The 20,364-nt window shown below is 54.5% G+C and overlaps 3 protein-coding genes across 3 annotated transcripts; 1 reads left to right on the top strand and 2 right to left on the bottom strand.

Moving 5' to 3' along the window:
- The first annotated feature begins 922 nt into the window (after positions 1-922).
- Positions 923-6,206, top strand: SPOUT1 (SPOUT domain containing methyltransferase 1). The gene is made up of 12 exons (XM_050320192.1): positions 923-1,008; positions 1,243-1,285; positions 1,365-1,484; positions 1,795-1,954; positions 2,806-2,895; positions 3,232-3,281; positions 3,459-3,589; positions 3,970-4,042; positions 4,389-4,487; positions 5,042-5,144; positions 5,581-5,728; positions 5,875-6,206. The coding sequence occupies exons 1-12, from the start codon at positions 961-963 to the stop codon at positions 5,965-5,967; spliced, it is 1,158 nt and encodes a 385-aa protein (XP_050176149.1). The 5' UTR covers positions 923-960; the 3' UTR covers positions 5,968-6,206.
- Positions 6,207-6,586: 380 nt separating this feature from the next.
- ENDOG (endonuclease G) lies at positions 6,587-9,138 on the bottom strand. Its single transcript, XM_050320194.1, has 3 exons — positions 8,494-9,138; positions 7,942-8,051; positions 6,587-7,315 (listed from the first exon to the last, which is right to left on the bottom strand). The coding sequence occupies exons 1-3, from the start codon at positions 9,001-9,003 to the stop codon at positions 7,030-7,032; spliced, it is 906 nt and encodes a 301-aa protein (XP_050176151.1). The 5' UTR covers positions 9,004-9,138; the 3' UTR covers positions 6,587-7,029.
- Positions 9,139-10,052: 914 nt separating this feature from the next.
- Positions 10,053-20,321, bottom strand: TBC1D13 (TBC1 domain family member 13). The gene is made up of 12 exons (XM_050320191.1): positions 20,243-20,321; positions 19,999-20,072; positions 19,539-19,579; positions 19,078-19,139; positions 18,723-18,822; positions 17,447-17,529; positions 17,152-17,311; positions 16,249-16,456; positions 15,520-15,683; positions 14,051-14,211; positions 13,767-13,824; positions 10,053-13,052 (listed from the first exon to the last, which is right to left on the bottom strand). The coding sequence occupies exons 1-12, from the start codon at positions 20,263-20,265 to the stop codon at positions 12,987-12,989; spliced, it is 1,200 nt and encodes a 399-aa protein (XP_050176148.1). The 5' UTR covers positions 20,266-20,321; the 3' UTR covers positions 10,053-12,986.
- Positions 20,322-20,364: the final 43 nt, after the last annotated feature.

Here is a 20,364-nt window from a genome sequence, read left to right as displayed (position 1 = left end):
TGGAAGAGTCAGTGTCTCTGTGCTGACTGTAGGGCTGACACGGCTCTCCTGGAGAGACCAACACCTGTCCTGTGTCCTGTGATGGTGGCTGCTCGTCCCACCCAGGCTGGCAGGGAGCAGCTCCACAGGTTTTCCATACTGGGATGCAGCTGGTGGGACCGATCCCCTGGGAGCCAGTGCTGCATGGAGCAGAGGAAGGGAGGCAAACAAACCTGCTCTCACTGGTGGCACATGCCAGGCTCACCTTGCTTACCTGCCTGGGTGGGTGCTGCTGAAAGCCCTTTAGCACCCATTTACCTACCAAACATGGGGAGAGCTGCAACTGCTGAAAGAGAGAAAGAACTGTGAGATTAGATTATTAACATGAAGATTAATTGCAACACTCCCACACGTGGGAGCTCTTGTTCTAGGCCATGGCCCAACCTGCAAGGGGCAGGGGGCATCTACACATTGGCCAACACACAAGCAGTGCTTGTGCAAAGAGATACAGCTGTGGCTGCCTAAATTTTACCTACACTCCCCTAGACCCTGCCAGTGGCTATAGCCAGCTTTTAATCATTATTATTTTGGGAATGAACTCTCCAGAAAACCCCATCTCAAGAGATCCACAGGTGGCGCACGTTCGAAAAGAAAAAAACGAGAAGAAACCTCAAGGAACAGCTGCAATCCCGAGGAACGTTCGCTCCCAACCACCCAGAACGTTTCTATTCGTGAACTGGACTTCCTCTGTGTGAAACGTCACTCACTGAACGAGCACGGAGGTGAAACTCTGACCAGCCACAGAAGCGGTTCTCGGGTCACCCATCCGCCCGCAGAACGCGGCGGTCCCGGCTCAGCTTCGCACCCGCGCGGGGCGCTAAAGCACGACCCAACTGACACCGGGGCTCCGCCTCCCGGGGGCGGTGCCGGCGCCCTCCGACCAATCACAGCGCGGGGGGCGTGACCGGGAGCGCGGGAAAGATGGCGGACACCGTGGGCACCGTGGGGAAGCGGCCCCGGGGAGCGCAGGTGGGGCGGGGGGACCCCGGGAATGGGGATGTCCCAAGGACGGGGGGGACCCCGGGAATGGGGGTGTCCAGGGGATGGGGCGGACCCCAGGAACGGAGGTGTCCAAGGGAACAGGGGGGACCCCGGGAACGGGGGTGTCCCGCGAACAGGGGTGTCCGGGGGAAAGGGGGGACCCCGAGGATGGGGGGGGTCCCGGGGACGACCCTGAGGGGTAACGCGCTCCGTTCCCTGCAGGTCGAGGACAGGAAGGTGGACTGGCGGCGCTGGAAGGAGGAGAGTAAGCAAGGCCGGGCACACGTGGGGGCTGCGGGAGGGTGAAATCGGTGTTTAAGGCCAGGCGTTGTTCCCCGCCCCAGGGAAAGCGGAGAAGAAGAAGTGGAAGGAGATGAAGCTGCTGAAGAAGCTGGAGAAACAGCGGGTGCGGGAGCTGGCAGAACAGGAGGCCAAAAAGAAGGAGGAGCAGAAGGAAGACAGAGGTGATGCCGCTGCGACCCGGTGGGGACACGTGGGTGGCGAAAGCTGGGAGAACTGGGCTGTTAAAAGCCAGTCAGGGACAGGGAAGGTGACACTTCATAGATCCAGTGGGGATCAGCCCACGTGCCCAAACAGGCACGAACAGCAAGCACCGCACCAGAGGCCCTTCTTAAGAGACAATCTGGGATTAAATGTGAGAAACAGAGGGCGTTTCTCCCCCCACAGTAGCTGCGATGCGCTGCATCAGCTGTGGGGCCGTGGCTCTGCTCCCCGAGCCGGGATTCTCTCTCACGGCTCTCTCTGTGCCCCCAGGCCGTCACCACACGCTGAGCGTGGCCCTGCCGGGCTCCATCCTGAACAACGCGCAGTCCCCGGAGCTGCGCACGTACCTGGCGGGGCAGATCGGCCGCGCCTGCGCCATCTTCGGCGTGGACGAGATCGTGGTGTTCGATGAGCAGGGAGAGGACGTGAAGTAAGGGGGACACTGAGAGAGAGCACATTTAGATGGGGCTTTAGGAAGAAATTCTTCCCTGTGAGGGTGGGCAGGCCCTGGCACAGGTTGCCCAGAGAAGCTGGGGCTGCCCCAGCCCTGGAAGTGTCCAAGGCCAGGTTGGACGGGGCTTGGAGCAACCTGGGCTGGTGGAAGGTGTCCCTGCCCATGGCAGGGGCGTGGAACAGGCTTTAAGGTCCCTTCCAACCCAAACCATCCTGTGATTCTATGAAGGAGGGACCATCTTGTTCTACACAAAGTGTTTCCTCTCAGCTTTCAGTTCCTTCAGCCTTTTACAAAGCTGAGGCCAGGAGGGAACTGCGTGCACCTCATGCAAGTGTTTGGACCTCCCTCAAATGCCAGGCTTACAGGGACCCCTCTACCACTGGGAAAAGATTTTGACTGGACAGCCCTGGCAACCAGGATTGTTTCATCCCAGCACGGGGATGACAAAGCAGGAGGAGGTCGAGCTCTCCTGTGCTCTTAAACCTTGCTGTGAGGGACAGGACATTCCTACATCCCTTTAGAAGAATAATTCCTGTCCTTCAGCTTTTTACCTGGACCTGCCCTTGTGCTGACTGGCCAAGCCCTGCAATTCTGAGCATCCAGTCAGTGGCATCCAAGTGCCAGGTTGTGTCAGTACAAAAAGATCAAAAAACAAAACTGAAAAAGATACCTGGCTTATGGAGAGAGTTCCAAAGATGAGCAGCTCTTTCACAAGTGGTGGAGAGAAGGGCTGTGCTGCTATTTTCAGATTAAGAAGCAAAGCTTGATCTTCTGGAGATCTGACCAACCTCAGACTGAGTCCTCCAGCTGCTTTCTTTTCCTTTCAGGAGCGTGGAAGGGGACTTTAAAGGAATTGGGAAGAAAGGCAAGGCTTGTGTGCAGCTGGCTCGGGTCCTGCAGTACTTGGAGTGCCCTCAGTAAGTCCACCACGGTCAGACTGTCCATGAGATCCAACTGCTTGGGTACCTCACACCAGAGGCTGTGGGAGCAGGAGGCAGATTCTGATTGTATCATGTAATTATGCAGGAACACAGGATCTAATTGTTTCACTGGTCTGCTTCAGGAGTTTAACTGAAAGAGGAGCAGTGAATGCAGGACACAACCTGCACGATACCTTAGAGGTAGATCAGGGATTTGAAGAAGATGAGCCTGCTTTTCTCTGTACTCAGCTCCTCTCACTCGGGACAGGGTTGGAATCGAGGCTTGGATTCCATAAAAACACCTTTTCACATTTCAGCCTTCTCTGGTAACAGGTACTTGAGGAAAATCTTTTTTCCGAAACACGAGGATCTGCAGTTTGCAGGTAACGATCCAGCTGTCCCTGTCCCTCCTGAGCTCCTTCTGGGTGGGGCACACAGATCTCAGGGACTGTTCCCAATTCACCGAGCCAGGGAGGTGCTCTGGGACACTGAAAGGAGGGAGGGGGCAGGAGAGCACTTACACTGTCCTGTCAGCAGCTCTTCCCTCTGTGCTGTTCCAGGGCTCCTCAACCCCCTGGACAGCCCCCACCACATGCGGGTGGATGAGGACTCGGAATACCGGGAGGGCGTCGTGCTGGACCGGCCCTCGAAGCCAGGCAGAGGTTCTTTTGTTAACTGTGGGATGAGGAAGGTAGGTCTGTTACCCACAGATCCCAAAAACAACGCCCCTTGTCTCTCTGGCAGATCTGAAGCAGGCAGGGTGGGCACTGCTGGCTTTCTGAAGGCCACAGGGGGGTTAAAGCTTTTGCTGTCTTTTCCCTTCTGGCTCTCCAATGTTTGTGGCTTCCCAAGCCCCTGGAAGGCCCTGCCCATTCCAGCCCATTTTTGCTTTGCTGCTGCAGCTGAACCTTTGAGCAGCAAAATAAGTCTCAGACTGATGCCCAAGCCCTCGAGCCACAGGCAGAGCTCCTCATTCCAGCTCCAGGCTGGAACCCTCAGAGGGTTCCCTTCCTTCCCCACCTTCCCCAGTACTTCCAGAATGCCTGACAATGATGGTGACTGTCACTGCAGGAGGTGCAGATTGACAAGCAGCTGAACCCCGGTCTGAGAGTCACCGTGCGCCTGGAGGAGCCCCAGAATCCAGGTAATCCACAGCTCTAAACCTCAGACCTGCAGGAGCTGCTCCTTCCATATCATAGGTCTGAAGGTGTCTGACAGTTCCACACCTTCCCTTCACACACAGTTTAGTAACACCCTCACCATGCCTCCCTTGGTAACTGGGAAGAACCACCAGCTCTTTGACCAACAGTGAGCACCCCAAACACACCTGCACGCTTTCCAGAGCTCGCAGAATTCCCAGAATCCCTTTTCACGTTCTGGAGAAAGGGAGGATCAGGCTGTACACCAACTCAGTGCCCTGCCCCAGGAGAAACTGCTGCTCAGGTCTCAGCAGATGGCAGGGGTTGATCATCTCTTTGCTTCCCTTGCAGAAGCCAAAGTGCACAAAGGCACCGTGGTGTCCTCGCAGCACCCGCGCACGGTGTCAGGGCTGTACTGGGGGTACAGCGTCCGCCTGGCCTCCTGCCTCAGTGAGTATGGACAGGGAGTCCCTGCTCCCCGTCACGGCTCTGCCTGGGCTCGCCCACCAATTTCAGGCCTACTGGCTAAACATTAATATCACTCTCATAGAAATCTCTTGTCCTAAAGGCAGCTTACACAGGCAGTTAGCAGCCATCTGGCAGCCAAATTTAGGGGCCAGTCACCCCCAGGAGTCTGCCCTGCATCTGCACTCACCGTTGCTCCAGATGGCTGCACGGCAGCAGGAGATGAGCTGGTGCTCTCCTCCTCCGTTTCCATGATAACGACATCCCACTCATTCCCACCAGAGCCAGCAGTGACATCTGAGCTTAAGAACCCTAAAAATCCTCCTCCTGAGTTCTGGTTGACTGCACCCCTTAGTGTTATGAGCTTTGAGGAGGAGGTGCTGCTGTTGAGAAGGGTGGGGGAGGTTCCTAGAGCAAGGGAATGATGTGGGAAGGAGGAATCGTTCTTCTGTCTCCTGATGCAGCAGTGGCACTTGTTCACCTTGCCCAGAAGGCACACGGGGAGGGCACTGCAGCAATAACCCAGACTGTGCTCCCAGGTGCTGTGTTTTCCGAGTGCCCGTTCAAGGAAGGCTACGATCTCTCCATTGGGACCTCAGAGCGGGGCAGCCCCGTGGACCAGGTCACCCTCCCCTCCTTCAGGTTCGTGTCCCACCTGCTTGGCCCCTCTCAGAGCCCCCAGCGAGGCTGGTGCAGGCAGCAGAGCTGCACTGCAGCCTTGGGGTCATCCCAGGCTGGAATGCCCCTAGATCCAAGTGCAGGACTTCCCCACAGGCTCCCTCCTGTGCTCTGCTGTTCCCTTTTACACCAAGGCTCATTTCTCTGGAAGCTGGGGAAGCACCCCAGCTCAAGGCCAATTCCTTTCCTGTTTTCCTGCAGTTGGCAGCAGGGACTGTCACATTGGCCAAGTGCTGTGGGGCTTTTGGTGGGGAGGCAGCTGCACTGGGCACCACCAGCAGGGGACACAGCTCCCTGCCTCAGCAGCACACAGGAAAGCAGACCCAGACACCTGAATAAAAGGAAGGAACCTGCTTCTTGCAGATTCTGCCCCCTCACCCTGTCCCTGTGCTCTCCCCAGGCACGCCCTTATCGTGTTCGGAGGCCTTGAAGGCTTGGAAGCCGGGGTTGATGTGGATCCAAACCTGGAGGTCACCGACCCAAGCGCCTTGTTTGACTTCTATCTGAACACCTGCCCGGGCCAGGGCAGCAGGACCATCCGCACAGAGGTGGGGGCTGACGGTGCAGGGTGTGCCCAGGGCAGGGCTGGGTTCCTGCCTGTGGCAGTGACACGTGTGGCTCCCCACAGTGACCCTCGGGGAGCAGCTGCTTTGCCTGGTGCTCTCACAGCAGCTCTGACTCTGCTCTGTTCCAGGAAGCGCTGCTGATCTCCCTGTCTGCGCTCAGACCCCACATCCAAGAGGCTGTGAAGGCACCAGGGACAGCTGAGGGGAAGGGAAACCACTGACCTTGGCAGGCACTGAGGACTCAGGAGGTGGCTCCTCGAACAGGGGGTGCTGGGCAGGTCACTCCGAGCGCCTGGCGGGGCTGAGGCTCAGCGTGACCAAAGCTGGCAGCACTGCCCAGCCAAGAATTCAGCTGCTGCAGGGAGCAAGGCTGTGCCCTCCTGCCTGCATGGCCCTGGCAGCAGCCTGGGTCTCAGCAATTCTGACATCTGAGGTGGGAATAAAGCAGTATGGAACCTCAGCTGCCTCAAATCCAGGTGTGACTTCATGTAGAGGAGGGCACTGCACGCTCAGTGACTCTGGAGCCACGTGGCTTTCGGACTGAAAGGAAGTCAAAGCTTAATCCTTGTGCCAAGAAGCTGTTCTTGCCTTAGCCTGACTTCCCCAGCCCCCCTTCAACTCCAAGGCTTCATCCTTCCCAACAGCAGGAAGGGCTGGAGCTTCAGTTGGGCCTCAGCACTAGAACACATCAGCTTGTTACAGTTTGGCTCCATCTGTGATGCCTTAAGCTCTGCCTACCGTGAGCTCAGACAGGAAAGCAGCTGGAAAAGTTGGCTCTGTCCTCCCCTCCTCCTGCTGAGATATTCAGAGCTTTGGTGAGAGCAGATAAGAAACAACCAATACCGTGGGTGGTCAAAGCTTTACTGCTAAAACCATCTCCTGGAAGAAAACAATCACACAATCCTTTGGCCACAGGAAGGCAGGAATTCCTCCTCTCCTCCCACTGCACCCATCTTGCTTCCCCTCCTTCCCTGATAAACAGCAAAAGTTAGTAACTTCCCTCTGTGCCTTAATGAGCTCACACAACTCCAGGGGAGCAGTGGGTTAGGACAAATTCTAGTCTACAGAGCTGCTACAGTGTCAGGTGCCCAGGAGTCTTTGCAGGACCCCCCTGGAGACCTGCTGTGTGTTGTGTTTGCGTTTCACTTCCACAAAAGAGGACAAGGGGTAGAGAGAAGCATTAGTTTGATTCCCCCCACATTTAAAATTGCACAAGGAACTGATTCTGTGGGTCACTGCTGTCAGTCCCTTCCCGGGGATACCTCGATTTACTTAGTCAGGGTTCAACTCTTGCTCCCAGCTGTGATGGCTTTCAAGTTACTCGTTCTCCTCAGGATGTTTGGGACAAAGAGCAGCCCCGAGGCTCTCTCGATGCTCTCGATGGGGACCAGGAACCGTTCCAGGGGGATCTTCTCATCCACGGGGCTGTTGGGCATCACGTACGAGCGCAGCTCGATCTCCCCGCTCTCCTTTTCCAAGATGAGCACCTTGAAGAAGTGGGTGGGGACGGCCACGTTGTTCTTCCCAATCACCTGGTACTTGACATACATCTTCCCATCGCCCTCCATCCTGCACCAACAGCAACATCCCAGGTTATCATCTCCCAATCTGGTGCCACCTCCATCCCCTCAGCTCTCCAACACCCCAAGTGAGCCCCCACCCCACGGCAGCAGAGGCTTCGTGACACAGAGAGGCTGAGCTGGGCACTGGGTCTGCTCCTCCCAAGCCCTCTCCCTGCTGGCTCTCTGGAACAGCCTTTCCAAGCTCTTTCCTGCTGCTGAAGAGATCTCAGCATGAGCCAGCTGCTGTTCAGCACTAAGTGAAGATCTTTGCAAATAAAGTCGTGCCCTTAAGTGGAGTGCTAGTCCATGAAATAAAACCTGGAAGCTTTATTCTGCAGGGATGGGGTCTGCAGTCCAATCTGTTAATCTAATCATCTAGTAATTACTAAATTGTTAAGGACTGCAATCAAAAGCAATTTAGTTATACTATAGCTTAAGAAACCCACCCTTACTCATGAAATAATCAACTGGATGGGAAATACACAATCTACATCCTGATCCTAAGAAAGTACCACAGAACCTCTGTGCACAGCTGGCCTCACCTACTGAGCAGGCAGGAGCACCTCATCCCGTTTTCCTTTCCCAGCAGGATGCACCCTTCGGGTGCCATCCCAGCTCAGCCCTCGTGTTTACCTGGGCAGGAAGAGGGGGCCTGTGCAGACGTAGACATTCCTGTTGTGCTTTGCCAAGCTCCTGCAGTACTTCTCAAGGTTATTCCAGGCATTCTGGTTTAAGTGAGGATTCTAGAAACACAATCAGTGGTGAGTTGCTGGGGTATTTCCTCACTGTTCAGAGTAACACACCTGCCTTTTCTGTTAACACATCTCACAGTGCCCCAGGCACTTTCCAGAAGAGATCATAAAATCCTGAATCTCCACCACCACCTTTGCTTTGGGAAAGCCGCGCACGGCGAGGTCCTGGTTTGCACACCCAGGACAGGACCCATCGCTCAGCCCACAACTTTTGCAAGTGTCTGTCCGGGTGTTTAACTGCTCTGAACGGGGTCTCTCACGGCTCGGGAGGCACATGCGGGTGCGTTTGCAGTTGTTAAACTCAGCAGGAAACACCTCTGGATGACTTTGCCCCCTCTCTGCCCGGAGGGGTCAAACACAGCGGGACAAACACAGAGCGGCTCCCAGGTGGTTTATCTCGTCTGCCCTCGGGCGGGGCAGCTCCGGACCGTACCTGCGGAGCGATGTTGCTCAGGTAGAACGTGTCCCGCATGGCCTTCTGGCTCCACTTGTGGTTGGCGGCCGCCGCCAGGTGCCCGCGGTCGAAGCCGCTGCCGCGGTAGTCGGCGTTGGTGGCGCGGTGATACTCGTGCACCGAGTCGTCCTCCTGGAAGTCGCAGGCGGCGCGGTCCGAGGCGCCGCTCAGCGTGTCGCGGTTGAGCTGCTCGATGACCCAGAGCGCGCTGCGGCTCCGCGGGTCGTAGCACAGCACGTAGGACTCGCGGCTCCGCAGCTGCGCCAGCCCGGGCAGCCCGTACTTGCTGAGCTCGGTGCGCCCCGAGCCCGGCGGGGCCGGCGGGCCGGCCGAGGCCGCGGCCACGGCGGGCAGCACGGGCAGGCGGGCCAGCAGCCCCTCGGCCGCCTCGCCCCGCGGATCGCGGGCATCCCGGCGGTCCCGGGGGGCCAGGGCCGCCCCCAGCCCCGCGCCCACCGCGAACGGCAGCGCCCAGCGCGCCCGCAGCATGGCCGTGCCGGTGGGGACCGCCCCCGGCCCTTAAAGCGGCCAAGGCTGCGCCGGGGGAGGCCGCGAATCGGCGGCGCCATCGCCGCTTTAAGGCAGGCGCGCACGGCGCGGGGACAGCGCGGACACCGCGATCCCGGGACGGGAGCGGGAAAGGATTTACCGGGAACGGCTTTACCGGGAATGACGGCGCGGGACGGGGAGCGGGACACAGAACAGCGGTCAGCGAAGGGCGGGACCCGCGCTCACACCGCGGCCCAGAGCGCCCGCGGGTGTTCCCGGGGAAAAGGCACCGCTCCCGCGGTTCCTTGGGAAGGGAAAGCAAAACCACCCCGCGAAGGAGGAGATGGCTCCGGCCCCAAGGCTCGGACGGCCCGGCCCAGCCGCTCTCACACTATGGACACCGCAGCCCAAACTCCGGTCACAGCACCGGGACAGGTTTGCACGAAGTCCCCCCGTTTGGTTAAGGAAGCGTTATAAAAATGGTGTTTAAAAAGAAGCATAAAAGAAGGAGTTTTAGAGTGATGAAATGTTCACTACACACTGTTCTGGCAATTCTTTCCAAGCAAGGTGAAAAAAAAGTGTTATCTGTTCCTTTCCTTGGGGAAAGGGCGTTTTAGAGGAGTGCCCTAAACAGCTAAAACAAAGACTGACATTCCTTAAGGGAAAAGTCTCTGCTTTCCCAAACACCCCAGCCCCCTAAAGCAACTTCTGGCCTTCATTCTACTCACTGCCAAATGTGAATAATTCTAGTCTAGGTCACACAAATCAGTCTTTTAAGTGACCACCAACACCAACTTGATCTCCAGTACCCTCTTGCTTCTACCTGATTGAGGAAGCCACAGAGTTTGCTGAATTCCAGAGAGGTGCAGGTAGAGCAGACCTGTCCCTCCCCCAGGGAAGGCTCATCTCTCTCCACATCCAGCACAGTGTCCTGTCCACACTTCCCACCCCAAAGAACTCCAGCCTCAGCAGGTCAAGATTGAAAGAAAGCAGAGGTGGAAACATCCCAAGGCTGCAGTAGCTGTTACTCGGTCACACAAGAAAGGAACCACTATTTAAGTATCATCTCATCTCAACAACAAAAATCACCAAAAGCCTCTGAGGAATGAAGCCAAGGGATTCATGAGGAGATTCAAAAGCTGATAATTAGACTTTTTTCCCTCCCCTCAGTCTTGCTCTTAAAGAAAGGAGAAAGTGTTGGAGTAAAGAAATGAATGTCCCCAGTCACTGAAAAGTCAACTTTCAACAGCAGGACAGAAGTCCTACCACACAAGAGGGGGAAAAAGGAGGAATATAAAGCAGCTTTTTATGTGGGAACCAATCCTGTCTGGGTTTATCAAAGATGTTCCAAGCTCTCCCCAAAAAACTCAATCCATTTAGCAGTCATAGTCTGGATAAGGCTACAAAATTCATCCCAGAGAACCCTTCCAGCAGCCAAAGCTCTCATCACATCCCTTTAAACCACTGCAGACTCCTTTCTGAGGCATTTACTGTCGCCCCTCAAGGGAAGGTGCCATAACACGAGCCCTTGGACACCAAGGAAGGGAGAAGACAGCGAGACACCTGCACCCAACAGCCACCTGCACGTCCCCTGGGCCTTCCCCCAGTGTGTGCAACGCTCCAGCCCAGCTCCTGCCCAGGCAGCTCATCCCCAGGGCACAAAGCTACTCTGAAAGTGTGCAAAGTTCACCTCCAAGTAATCCTGATTCGCCTGCTGCTTCCTCAAGGTTGCTTTAAGGAGACTTCCAGCTGTTCAAGAGCAGGAAACCTCATGGATGGTCCCATTACCAGTGAGAAAATCCAGCATAAGGGAACCCCTGCACTTGCCAGGGGGACTCAAAGTGAACAGCCCAGGCCAGATATCCAGGGAGTGAGAGCAGAGCTTGTACATGGAATGGGAGGGCTGCAGCAGCATTTAAAGCAGTTCTGAGGCAGAAGTGTTTGGAGAAGGTCCAGTTCTGCCACAGAGCGTGAACCCTCTGGTTCTATGCTTGGAGAGAACCTCCCAGTTGGCTGTTTGGCCACACAAGGTCTGGCCAACAACATCCCTAGGGCAGGGACCCCGAGAGCTGAGCCCATGGGACCACCTGGAACAGCTCAGGAAGAACAACATCCATCCAGTGACTAGAGCAGACATTACAGAGCTGTCCTGCTCTACCTGTCCCATTTTTCTTGGAGGAAAACTGTACCCTCTAGAAAAGATTGCAGTAGAGAGGGATAGTGTTGCCACTGGTATTAATTACAGATTGCTTTAAACCTTCAGTTGCTCTTGCAACACAGCAGCAACACCTGGCTGCACCTGTGGGACTCGAGCATCTTCTGAAGAGGCAGAGATTGCTTGGGATTGCCAACAAGAACACAGGAACATGCACCAACCTGTCCTGCAGTCTCCCCACACACCTTTGTGAGATTTACAGCGGCCTGTGAAGAACTGGCCCTCAGTGAAGGGAACGACACCAGTAAGAAAAGCTGAAGGCTGCCCACATCCCTCCTGCCAGGGCGACTCCAGGCCAGCAGCAGCTTAAGAGGGTCTTACAAAGACTGACCTTTAACAAATTAATACCCATAAATACCACAGACTGCAGTGTCAAAGAGCCACGCAGAGGAGAGCCAGCACAGCACAGGAAGAAAGGGAAAAGCACGCTGGATTAGTGTTCAACAAAGAGCTCCTGCACCACCCAAGCACCTGGGTGCTGGCACTGTCTCCCTCTGAGGCTCAGGGTTTCTGCTCAGCTCGACACTGGGGCAGGTCAGCAGTTCCCTCTGGAGTTTGTCTCAGTCCATGCTCACCCGAGCCTGCTCGACCGTATCTGAAGTGCAGCAGGTTTGTCTCAGGAGGAATGAGGGTCCAACTCAGGGCTGGCTCCAACAGGACCAGCACACAGCAGTGGATCAGCCCCAGCAGTCACTAATGACAGGTTCTTGTGTAGCTGCTGGATTGTGCCAGGAAAGGACTCTCATTGAAGGTCAGAACTGTACCACATCTCTTCCTGGCAAGAAGTACTTTGAGACAATACCAAGGTTAGTGTGACCAGAGCTCAATGCAGGGTAGTGTCATGTGAGCCACTGAGGCAGCAAACCCCAGTGCTGGGCCTGCAACGACACATGTGTCTTTCTGTCCTCATTGCACATGATCAGGTGTGTGTTTCTTGTGTTTCAGGATCCTGATTGTAGCTGGATATGCTCCAGTTCAGAGCCAGGAAAGCAGCCTGAGGGCCCCCTGCAGCCACAATCCTGCTCTAAGGCTGTGTGGTAAGGCTTGACTCAGAACTCCACTCAGGGATTCAAACCACCGGTCCTGATTTCAGGGAGACCTCGTGGATAAGGCGGTTCTGGATTCAGGCAGTTGGAGTGCACAAAGCCACCAGCTGTGTCCTCCCATCTCAGCTTCCCAAGTCCTTTTCCCAGGCAAAGGGGTCCAATCACCAGAAACTGATTCCATCTTCCTCTTCACACACCCCAGGGATGGCTGAGTGCAGACACGAGGGAGGACAACCCAGAAGTTACTTGAATGGCAGGATGTGTGACTTCACTGGAATACATTCTGTTCACAGGAGGAAGATCCTTCCATGTTCACCCACCAAAATTCCCTGGACTCAGTCTGTCCTTTCCCATCAGAAGTTACTCCAAGTGTTACTTCCACGATCCAGGAGTCCACCCCTTCAGGGATGTGCAGACAGAAGGTTTCTTTCTCTCCAAACTTAAAGTCATTAAAAAAAAAAGATACAAAGAACTGCTTTTGGCAGCAAAGAGGCATTTGAGACTTGGAAAAATCTGGAGTGCAGGACCCAAGTAGATGGGGAAGTAGTCAGTCCTTGACCTAATAAATAGAGTAGAGGGAAGTCTTCAAAGTGGCCAGCAGCCCAAACAAAACCTGAAGTCCTGCAGGGACCACGAGGAGCTTTAGTGCACCACACTCCATGGGGGCATCTCCTGGGATCCACTGCCACAGCTCCTCTGACACCTTGTGTTAGGCCCATGGACTATTTGGAATCCTGAAGTTCCTTTGCCTTCTTCAGAATCAGATGAACATCAGAGATAGGATAATCCTGTGGCAAAGAAACAAAGGGATTTCAGTGCCCAGCCAGCACTCCTGGTCCAGACTGTTTCACTCCAGCAGAGCAAACCTCAACAGCAACATTCTTGGCCTACAGTAACACCCTGCCAGGTTCAGTTACTCCCCCAACAGCTGCAGTTCCCTGGTTTGTAACCCATCAAACCTCAACACCCCTCAAGGAGGTTTGTTGCCCTTTTACTTTGTCCTCCAAGGGCACAGTAAGCTGGGCTGCCCCAGGGCTCCCTCATGCCAGAGAGCCTTATCAAAGCCAGTATCTTGCACAGCCCAAAGCAGGAACTGGCAGAGCCTGAGACACCCAACTGTGCAGTGCAGGCGTTTCCAGCCTCAGGCACTCACAGATCTCAGAACTAAACAAAACCCTCTGGTCAAAAAATTTAAGTGTTACAAAGGGGTTTTTAGCTCAAAATTATTCAATGTTTTTGCAGACCAAACAAACATTAGAAACCTCCAGTCTATGATAATTCTCTGGAGGCTAGAATGGGTACACAAGAAAAAGATTCCCCTTTTCATTATTGAGTGTGCTGTAGGATCCCTGCAGATCTTCCTGCATGCAGACATCAGAAGTGTGGTGCTTCTCTTGAGCCAGGCATACCCTCCTACCCTCTCATGTACCACCCTCCTCTCTCATGGTACTATTTTAGGACTTTTCAAACTGCTCCCTATGCCCACTATATTTAATCCTTACCTGCAGCAGCCTCATGTTCAGAGTGAAGTCTCCTTCCAGCAACTGGTCCCGGATGAGTCTGAAAGATGGAAATTATTCCAGCTGCTTTTGACTCCTTCCAGAGGAACTTTAAAAGCCGACAGACTACGCTGTGCCCTTACAGAGGTTTTGGAAACACTTTCACTACCCGTGTGAACAGTGACTGTAACTACTCACCAGATGCTTTAATCCACACCTACAGAGGACTCAGTGGATTTAGGGAAAGGAGGGAAAGAGGAGGACAGGAGGGCTCCCTGTGCACTTACGTCAGCATGGCACAGCAGACGAGCAGCAGGAAGTCGAAGCGTTTGTCGTCGGCGAAGAGGGAGTCCCAGATGCGGATCACGTCTGGCAGCAGGAACTCTTGGGACAAGAGCAGCGTCAGCCAGCGGAAGGCAAAGAACTGGGGTTTGATGTTCTGCTCTTGCTGTCAGACAGGCACCAGGCAAAGAGTGAATACCTGCTCCTGGCCAGCTCCCTACAGGCAAGAGATGCACCCTGTGTCTCCAGCCCTGTCTCCTCCCTGCTCTAAGCTCCCAGCCCCTCTTCCTGCAGCATCAGCAAACTCTCTGCCTCCTCTGGAGACTCTCCAGACTGAGGGATTTTCAGTGCAGCCACGCTCCACATCTACAGCAGAGCCAGAAGATCCTCCTCTGTCCATGGAGCAAAGGAAGCTTTTCTCCCTAACGGCACTGCTCGTGTTAGTTCCGTTAAACCTGCCAAGGAATTGTAAAGTTCCCATTTGAACAGCGTTTTATCTGCAAAGCTGCAGCCCTCCCCTGCTAGCAGAGGCACTGTTTGTCAGGATTTCCTCTCCTTCCCAGAAGCCCTGTATTTATCAAAAGGTTTACTATTCAAAAAGAGAAACGAAGATGGAGGGGAGTTCACACTGATGGTGAGTTAAACGTGCTGTAAGCACTTCCACCCTGAAGCTTTCCTGTTTTCTGATGTTAAATCCAAGGGACCATAACTTTAAATCAAGGTCAAACAAGTTCAGGATCCTGCTGACATTCTCAAGGACCAGCTGCTGCATGGCCAAGACCATTTCCTGTCAGCCAAACACTGAGCAGTTTTTTTTCTCCCCACTGCATCAGCCACCAGCCAGCACTGCGGGTTGTCACTGTGCTGTTTGTAACAAAAGCTGCCTTCTACATGTTGGACAAAACTCTGCAAACCCAAGGCACTCACAGACCTTTGGCATGAAGGAGAATGGTAGAACTGTCTGGGTGGGATTGTCCAGCTCATTGGATTTCACTTTTCCTTTGGAATGATCTCCTTGCAGTTTAAGTCAGTGCTGTCAAGGCAGCCAGTGGCAATACAAGTGTGTGCATGGAAGGGGAGGTGTTTTTTGCTCTGCAGCCTCAAATTCTGAACAACTCTGCAGCAAACCCATGTTTTGCCTGATAACTACAAGAGAATAAAGGCTCCAGCTCAACACAGGTGACCAAGGATCACGGCCAAGTCCCTTAGGACTCCCAGCTGGAAGCTGTGCAACAACCCTTGTTTGCTTCCAGAGCCAGGCAGAGGAGGAAGCTTTGCTGTGTCAGCTCACCCTGGGCTCACTCCAAGGAGAGGCTGTTTCAGCTCACAGATAAAAAGTGTCTATGCCCCACAGGCAAAGCCTTCTTATCCCCTCTCTGTTCTCTTCAAGCACAGTTTAACAAAACTGACATTCACTGCTAAGCTCCACTCCCCTCATCCCACCCCAGGCCCAGAGAAACACCTGGCTCCTCACCAGCTTCAGATACAGCTCCACATCTTTCTCCTTCAGGGTGGAGTACACCTTCTCCATCTTGTAGGTGATACCACACTGAGAATCATCCAGGCTCTTGATGAAGTTGTCCCGAATTTCAGCCATCAGATTGGTAAAGCAGAAAAAGGTGTCTGCTTCAGCATGTTCTGGGGAGAGAAAGTCAAGCCATGGGGGAAGAGAGGAAGCACCACTGACACAGGAACACAGCTTTAGAACTGGTCCTGCTCCATAATCTCATTGCTGTATTGGATTCCAGGAGTGGATCCCACCAGATCTTGGCTTGTTTGGTCTGGCACAAGCTCAACAACAATTTTTTTTCTTTGTTTTTTAACTAGAAATGTCTACAGAGCCACTGCAGATACAGACCCTGTGTGCAACACGAGGTCTCCATGACATCAGGTCACAAACCAGTTATCTGTGCCCAGGAACATCAGCCACCAGCACACACCCCAGAGCTTCCACAAAGGAGAAGCGACAGGCAAAGTGCTCCCATCCCATTCCTTTCTTACCATGCATATATAAGGATGAGCAAAACCCTTCTAAAAGGATTCAGTGCAACTCAGATCCAAGGACAACAAACAAAAACCCCTCAGAAATCCTCAGTTCCCATGTCCTCACCACTCCCAGCCCCTTCAGCTCCTACCAATTTGCTCTGATCCCCAAAACTCCTCGTGCCATGCAGAGAACCCCCCGTGGAAAGGAGTCCCTCACCTTTCCACTCGCTGTTGGGGTCTGTAGCAAAGGTGTAGTAGAGGGGCCCCACGATCTCATTCATGCCCTGGACGTAGGCTATGCCAGGATTTAGCTTGGCATAGATGAACAGGATCCTCTCCACCACCTCCCAGTGAGCTTCGCAGCCGTTGGGCAGCACCTCGTACTCGCTCAGAGAACTGGGGGTGGATTTAAGAGGGGAGCTCACCTGGAAAACAAGGCCAAAAGCACAGCTGGATCAGGACAGCCAGCAGGCACAGGTCACTGAGTACATGTGCCAAGCTTGGCTTTAAACACACACAGGCCCCCAGAGGATTTGGGCAGTTTGTACCAAGAGAAAGGGGAAGCACACGGGCAGTGGAGTCCCAGTACTGCTGTCCCTGAGGAATGAATCAGCCTGTGCAGCAGTTTCCCTGAATCATTGCACCACGTGATCCCACACAGCAAGGAACCACAGCAGTTCTACTCTGGCAGTAGTATGAGGGAAGGTATTGATCTGTTGGGGCAGAAACCACCTTCCCCAACAGCACATGTGCTGTGACACTTGGGAAAGAGGGAAGGGACAACCCACATTGCAGCAGATACCCAGCTCTTCTCCTAATTGCAGCTTTCTGAGCTCCAGTGCTCAGTGACTACATAAACTCACGATAAATTCACGGTAAATTAACTCTTCAGTGTTTTGTTTCTACACAGGAGGGCACATGTCACCTTGTGACTCCAAAAACCAACCCTTAAAATTAAACACAGCTCTAAGTCCCTGCTGTCCGTCAGGCACATCGACCGGTTCTACCACATGCTCAGTATCTGCTGGGTTATTTCCTTAATGTCACTGCACAAGCAGAAAGAGAGAACAGCTGAAGGAACACCCTTCCCCTTCCTGCCCCAGGACAGCCCCAGGCTCACGTTGGTGACCCCACTGCGGTTCCGCGCCACTGTCTGCGACTTGAGCGTGGTCTGTTCCACCCGCCGGCGCAGCGTCTCGAACTCGTTCTGGGGGTCCAGGATCAGGAGGCAGGGATAGTCCGTGGGGCGCTGGAAAAACGCCATGTCGGGGTACAGCCTCCTGGGATGCACACAGAAGGAAGTCAGGCACAGGGAGGAAGGACGTGCCCCACGCCTGGTTTAATATTAAACTCGGTTTTCAAAGTGCGCTGCGTTACCAGAACCCCTGGGGATCAGAAACTCGTGCCCCACGCACCTGACATCTTTGTCTATCTGCAGAAGCACCTCGTTATCCTTGAAGTAGGTGTTCCATCGACTGTCTGGATTGGGATTGAGGGGCTGAAGGGAGAAACAACAGGAACAGAACAGGAGTGTTTCCCAGGTATCAAAATCCTTTTTTGCTGTCCCTCTGCCACAAAGCACCAGCACAGTCCTAGCATGTCAGAGTCATGTTTTTTTTCCTCGTATTTTCAATGCTTTTTCCACCTGTCTCCATGGTTTTGTTCCCAGGTATCCTGTCTCATGTCAATGAGATTCCTGATTGCAGCTCCAACCCTGTACAATGGAGATGGGTTTTGGACTTGGGGTAAGAATTACCCACCCACCCAGCACTTTGGTGTTCTGGTTACGAGCTACAAGTATCCCCTTCTATCTCAGCTCTGAGAAGGCTGATTAAGCACCACCCCTGTGCCCAGGAAAAAGGAAATACACATTCCATGAACAACCTGTCCTGTATCTGACCAGTTTCTTAACGTGATAAACTTAACTCCCCCTCCCCACACCAAGATCCACACGAAGTTAACATCTAACCAAGACAACAAAAGCAACATTCCAAGGGATTCAAAGATCACTGTGACCTGGCTGTGTGGTTTTGCAGACACACCAGTTTTACACCACCAAGGCTCCAGGGAGCAGAAGGGCAGGTCACTGAGAGGAGTGAACGTTCAGGGTGGTCATGGAGGCAGCTGGATCATTTTACAGTCTCTTCTGATCGGTTACTCCATCCCCTCCTCCCACATAAACACTCCTAACAGCGCTTGCAGAGAAGCAAAAAGCCACAGGATGGAGGAAATAGTCCATTTAAAAAAAAAAAAAAGCCAGCAGCACTACTAGAATAAGTGAGTCTCCTGCCTTCCACCACACAGCCCAGCTTGACTTTCCTGCCTCTTTTCTGTCCTCTGCTCGGATTAACCTGTTCTGAGGCCACCCAAGGACCTGACTTCCCAGGAGAGCCTCTCTTTGCCTCTTGGGAGCCTCTCCCTTTCCCTGGGAGACCCCCAGCCTGGGCAGGGAGCCTGAAACTGGGGGAGCACAGCTGGAAACAGCCCTTTCCAGAGCTATTGGTGCTTTGCCAGTAATTTACTCCGAAGGCTCCCAAGACACAAGTGCTGGCACCTGGGAACTTTCTCTCCTGCTGGCACCGGGAACAACAGCGGGAACAGAGCCAGGAGCAGCCCAGGGGTCCAGACTCCGGAACAACAGCTGAGAGCTGTGAGGAATTTTCTGCAGCACGACAGCTTAACAACACTCACGTGATCTTCTAAGGTCACGTCTTCCCTTGAAACACCCAGGTTGGCTTTGGCAATCCCAGGCTGGATAATCATCTCCTTCAGGAACTGGGAATAGAGATCCCTTAAGGAAGAGAAGAGGAATTTGTGATGTGGAAGATAAGGTGAAGGTGAGCTCACAGACAGATCTCTCTGTCCCATCCTGCTCTTTCTCCTCAGCTGAGTTCAGCTGAAGGGGTCAATCCACCAGGCAGCTGAGAGAACAGCACATTCCACACAGGAACAATCCGTTTTACGAAGGTACTTAATTATTTAAGGACTATTCTCCTTCTCTGCAGGCATCATTAAGAATAAAGGGACAAATTACTAATGTCCTCACCTCTGTTTCTTCAGCAAAGAGCTCCATAAGGCTTTCTCTAAAGGGAGGTAGTTCAGGAGTATCTGCACAGGGGACAGAGGCACATGAATTAGTGTTAAATGAGCTGTTACACCTGTAGGATGAGCCAACCAAACACAGGGCTGAGAAGTGGCTCTCTGAAAACACTGGGAGCTTTCTCCAGAAAGCCACGCACTTTGCCAGGAGTATTTCAGGGACTGGTTCCCAACACAGACCTATTTGCAGGACTGATCAATAGCCAACCCAACCAAAATGCTCTCCCAGCTTAAAACTGAGGCTCTGCTCACATGCAAAGTGCTGATCTCCCCGAATTCCTGCTGACTTTGAGTGGCTTTTAAAGCTCTGGATCGCCTGATTGTTTGTTTACGATTTCAAGCACCCAAAAAACCACCACGTGCCTTTCACCAACCCCAAGAAACAAAAGCACCCTTGGCAAAACCCACCTTCCAGCAGAGGCAGCGCAGCCCACCATCGAAGGGGATTCCTGCGGACACCAGGCAGAGAGACAGCCACGTTAGCCCGTCCCGGGGGCGCTTCTGCCCCCGAGGCTTCGCCAGGGGCGCTGCCCGGGGTTATCCAGGTGTGTCCGCGGGGAGACCGCACCACCCCGGGGTTATCCAGGTGTGTCCGCGGGGAGACCGCACCACCCCGGGGTTATCCAGGTGTGTCCGCGGGGAGACCGCACCACCCCGGGGTTATCCAGGTGTGTCCGCGGGGAGACCGCACCACCCCGGGGTTATCCAGGTGTGTCCGCGGGAGACCACCACCGGGGTTATCCAGGTGTGTCCGCGGGGAGACCGCACCACCCCGGGGTTATCCAGGTGTGTCCACGGGGAGACCGCACCACCCCGGGGCCGCCGCCGAGCCCCAGCCCCCCGCCCAGCCCTCCCCGGGGGCACTCACCGCTGAAGCAGAGCTCGCGGAGCTTGGCCAGGGCCACCGTGGGTTCGCCGAGCACCTCCTGGAAGTCCGCGATCCTGAGGGGAGCGGAGCCGCGCGCGTCACTGCGGGCTGCGATGGGCACGGCCAGAGCCCCCAGAGACCCCGACCCCCCAGAGCCGCGACTTCCCAGAGCCTCCCCCAGCAGGGAAGGGAGGGGAGGAAGCCCAGCCCCGGCACGGACACGGACAGGGACACCGACACCGACCTGCTCTGGTGCAGCCGCGACATGGCGGTCCCGGGGCACCCTCCCCGCGCGCTGCAAAAAGGCTCCGGCTGGAAACGGGGCCCGGGGGTGTAACGGGACCGGCCCCGCCCGCGACCCCGCCC

Source organism: Myiozetetes cayanensis, unplaced genomic scaffold (assembly GCF_022539395.1).
Source record: "Myiozetetes cayanensis isolate MyiCay16 unplaced genomic scaffold, myiCay2020 scf23, whole genome shotgun sequence".
In the NCBI taxonomy this organism is placed as follows: Eukaryota; Metazoa; Chordata; class Aves; order Passeriformes; family Tyrannidae; genus Myiozetetes; species Myiozetetes cayanensis.
Note: the sequence above shows the minus strand (reverse complement) of the source record. Positions and strands in the feature narration are given on the sequence as shown.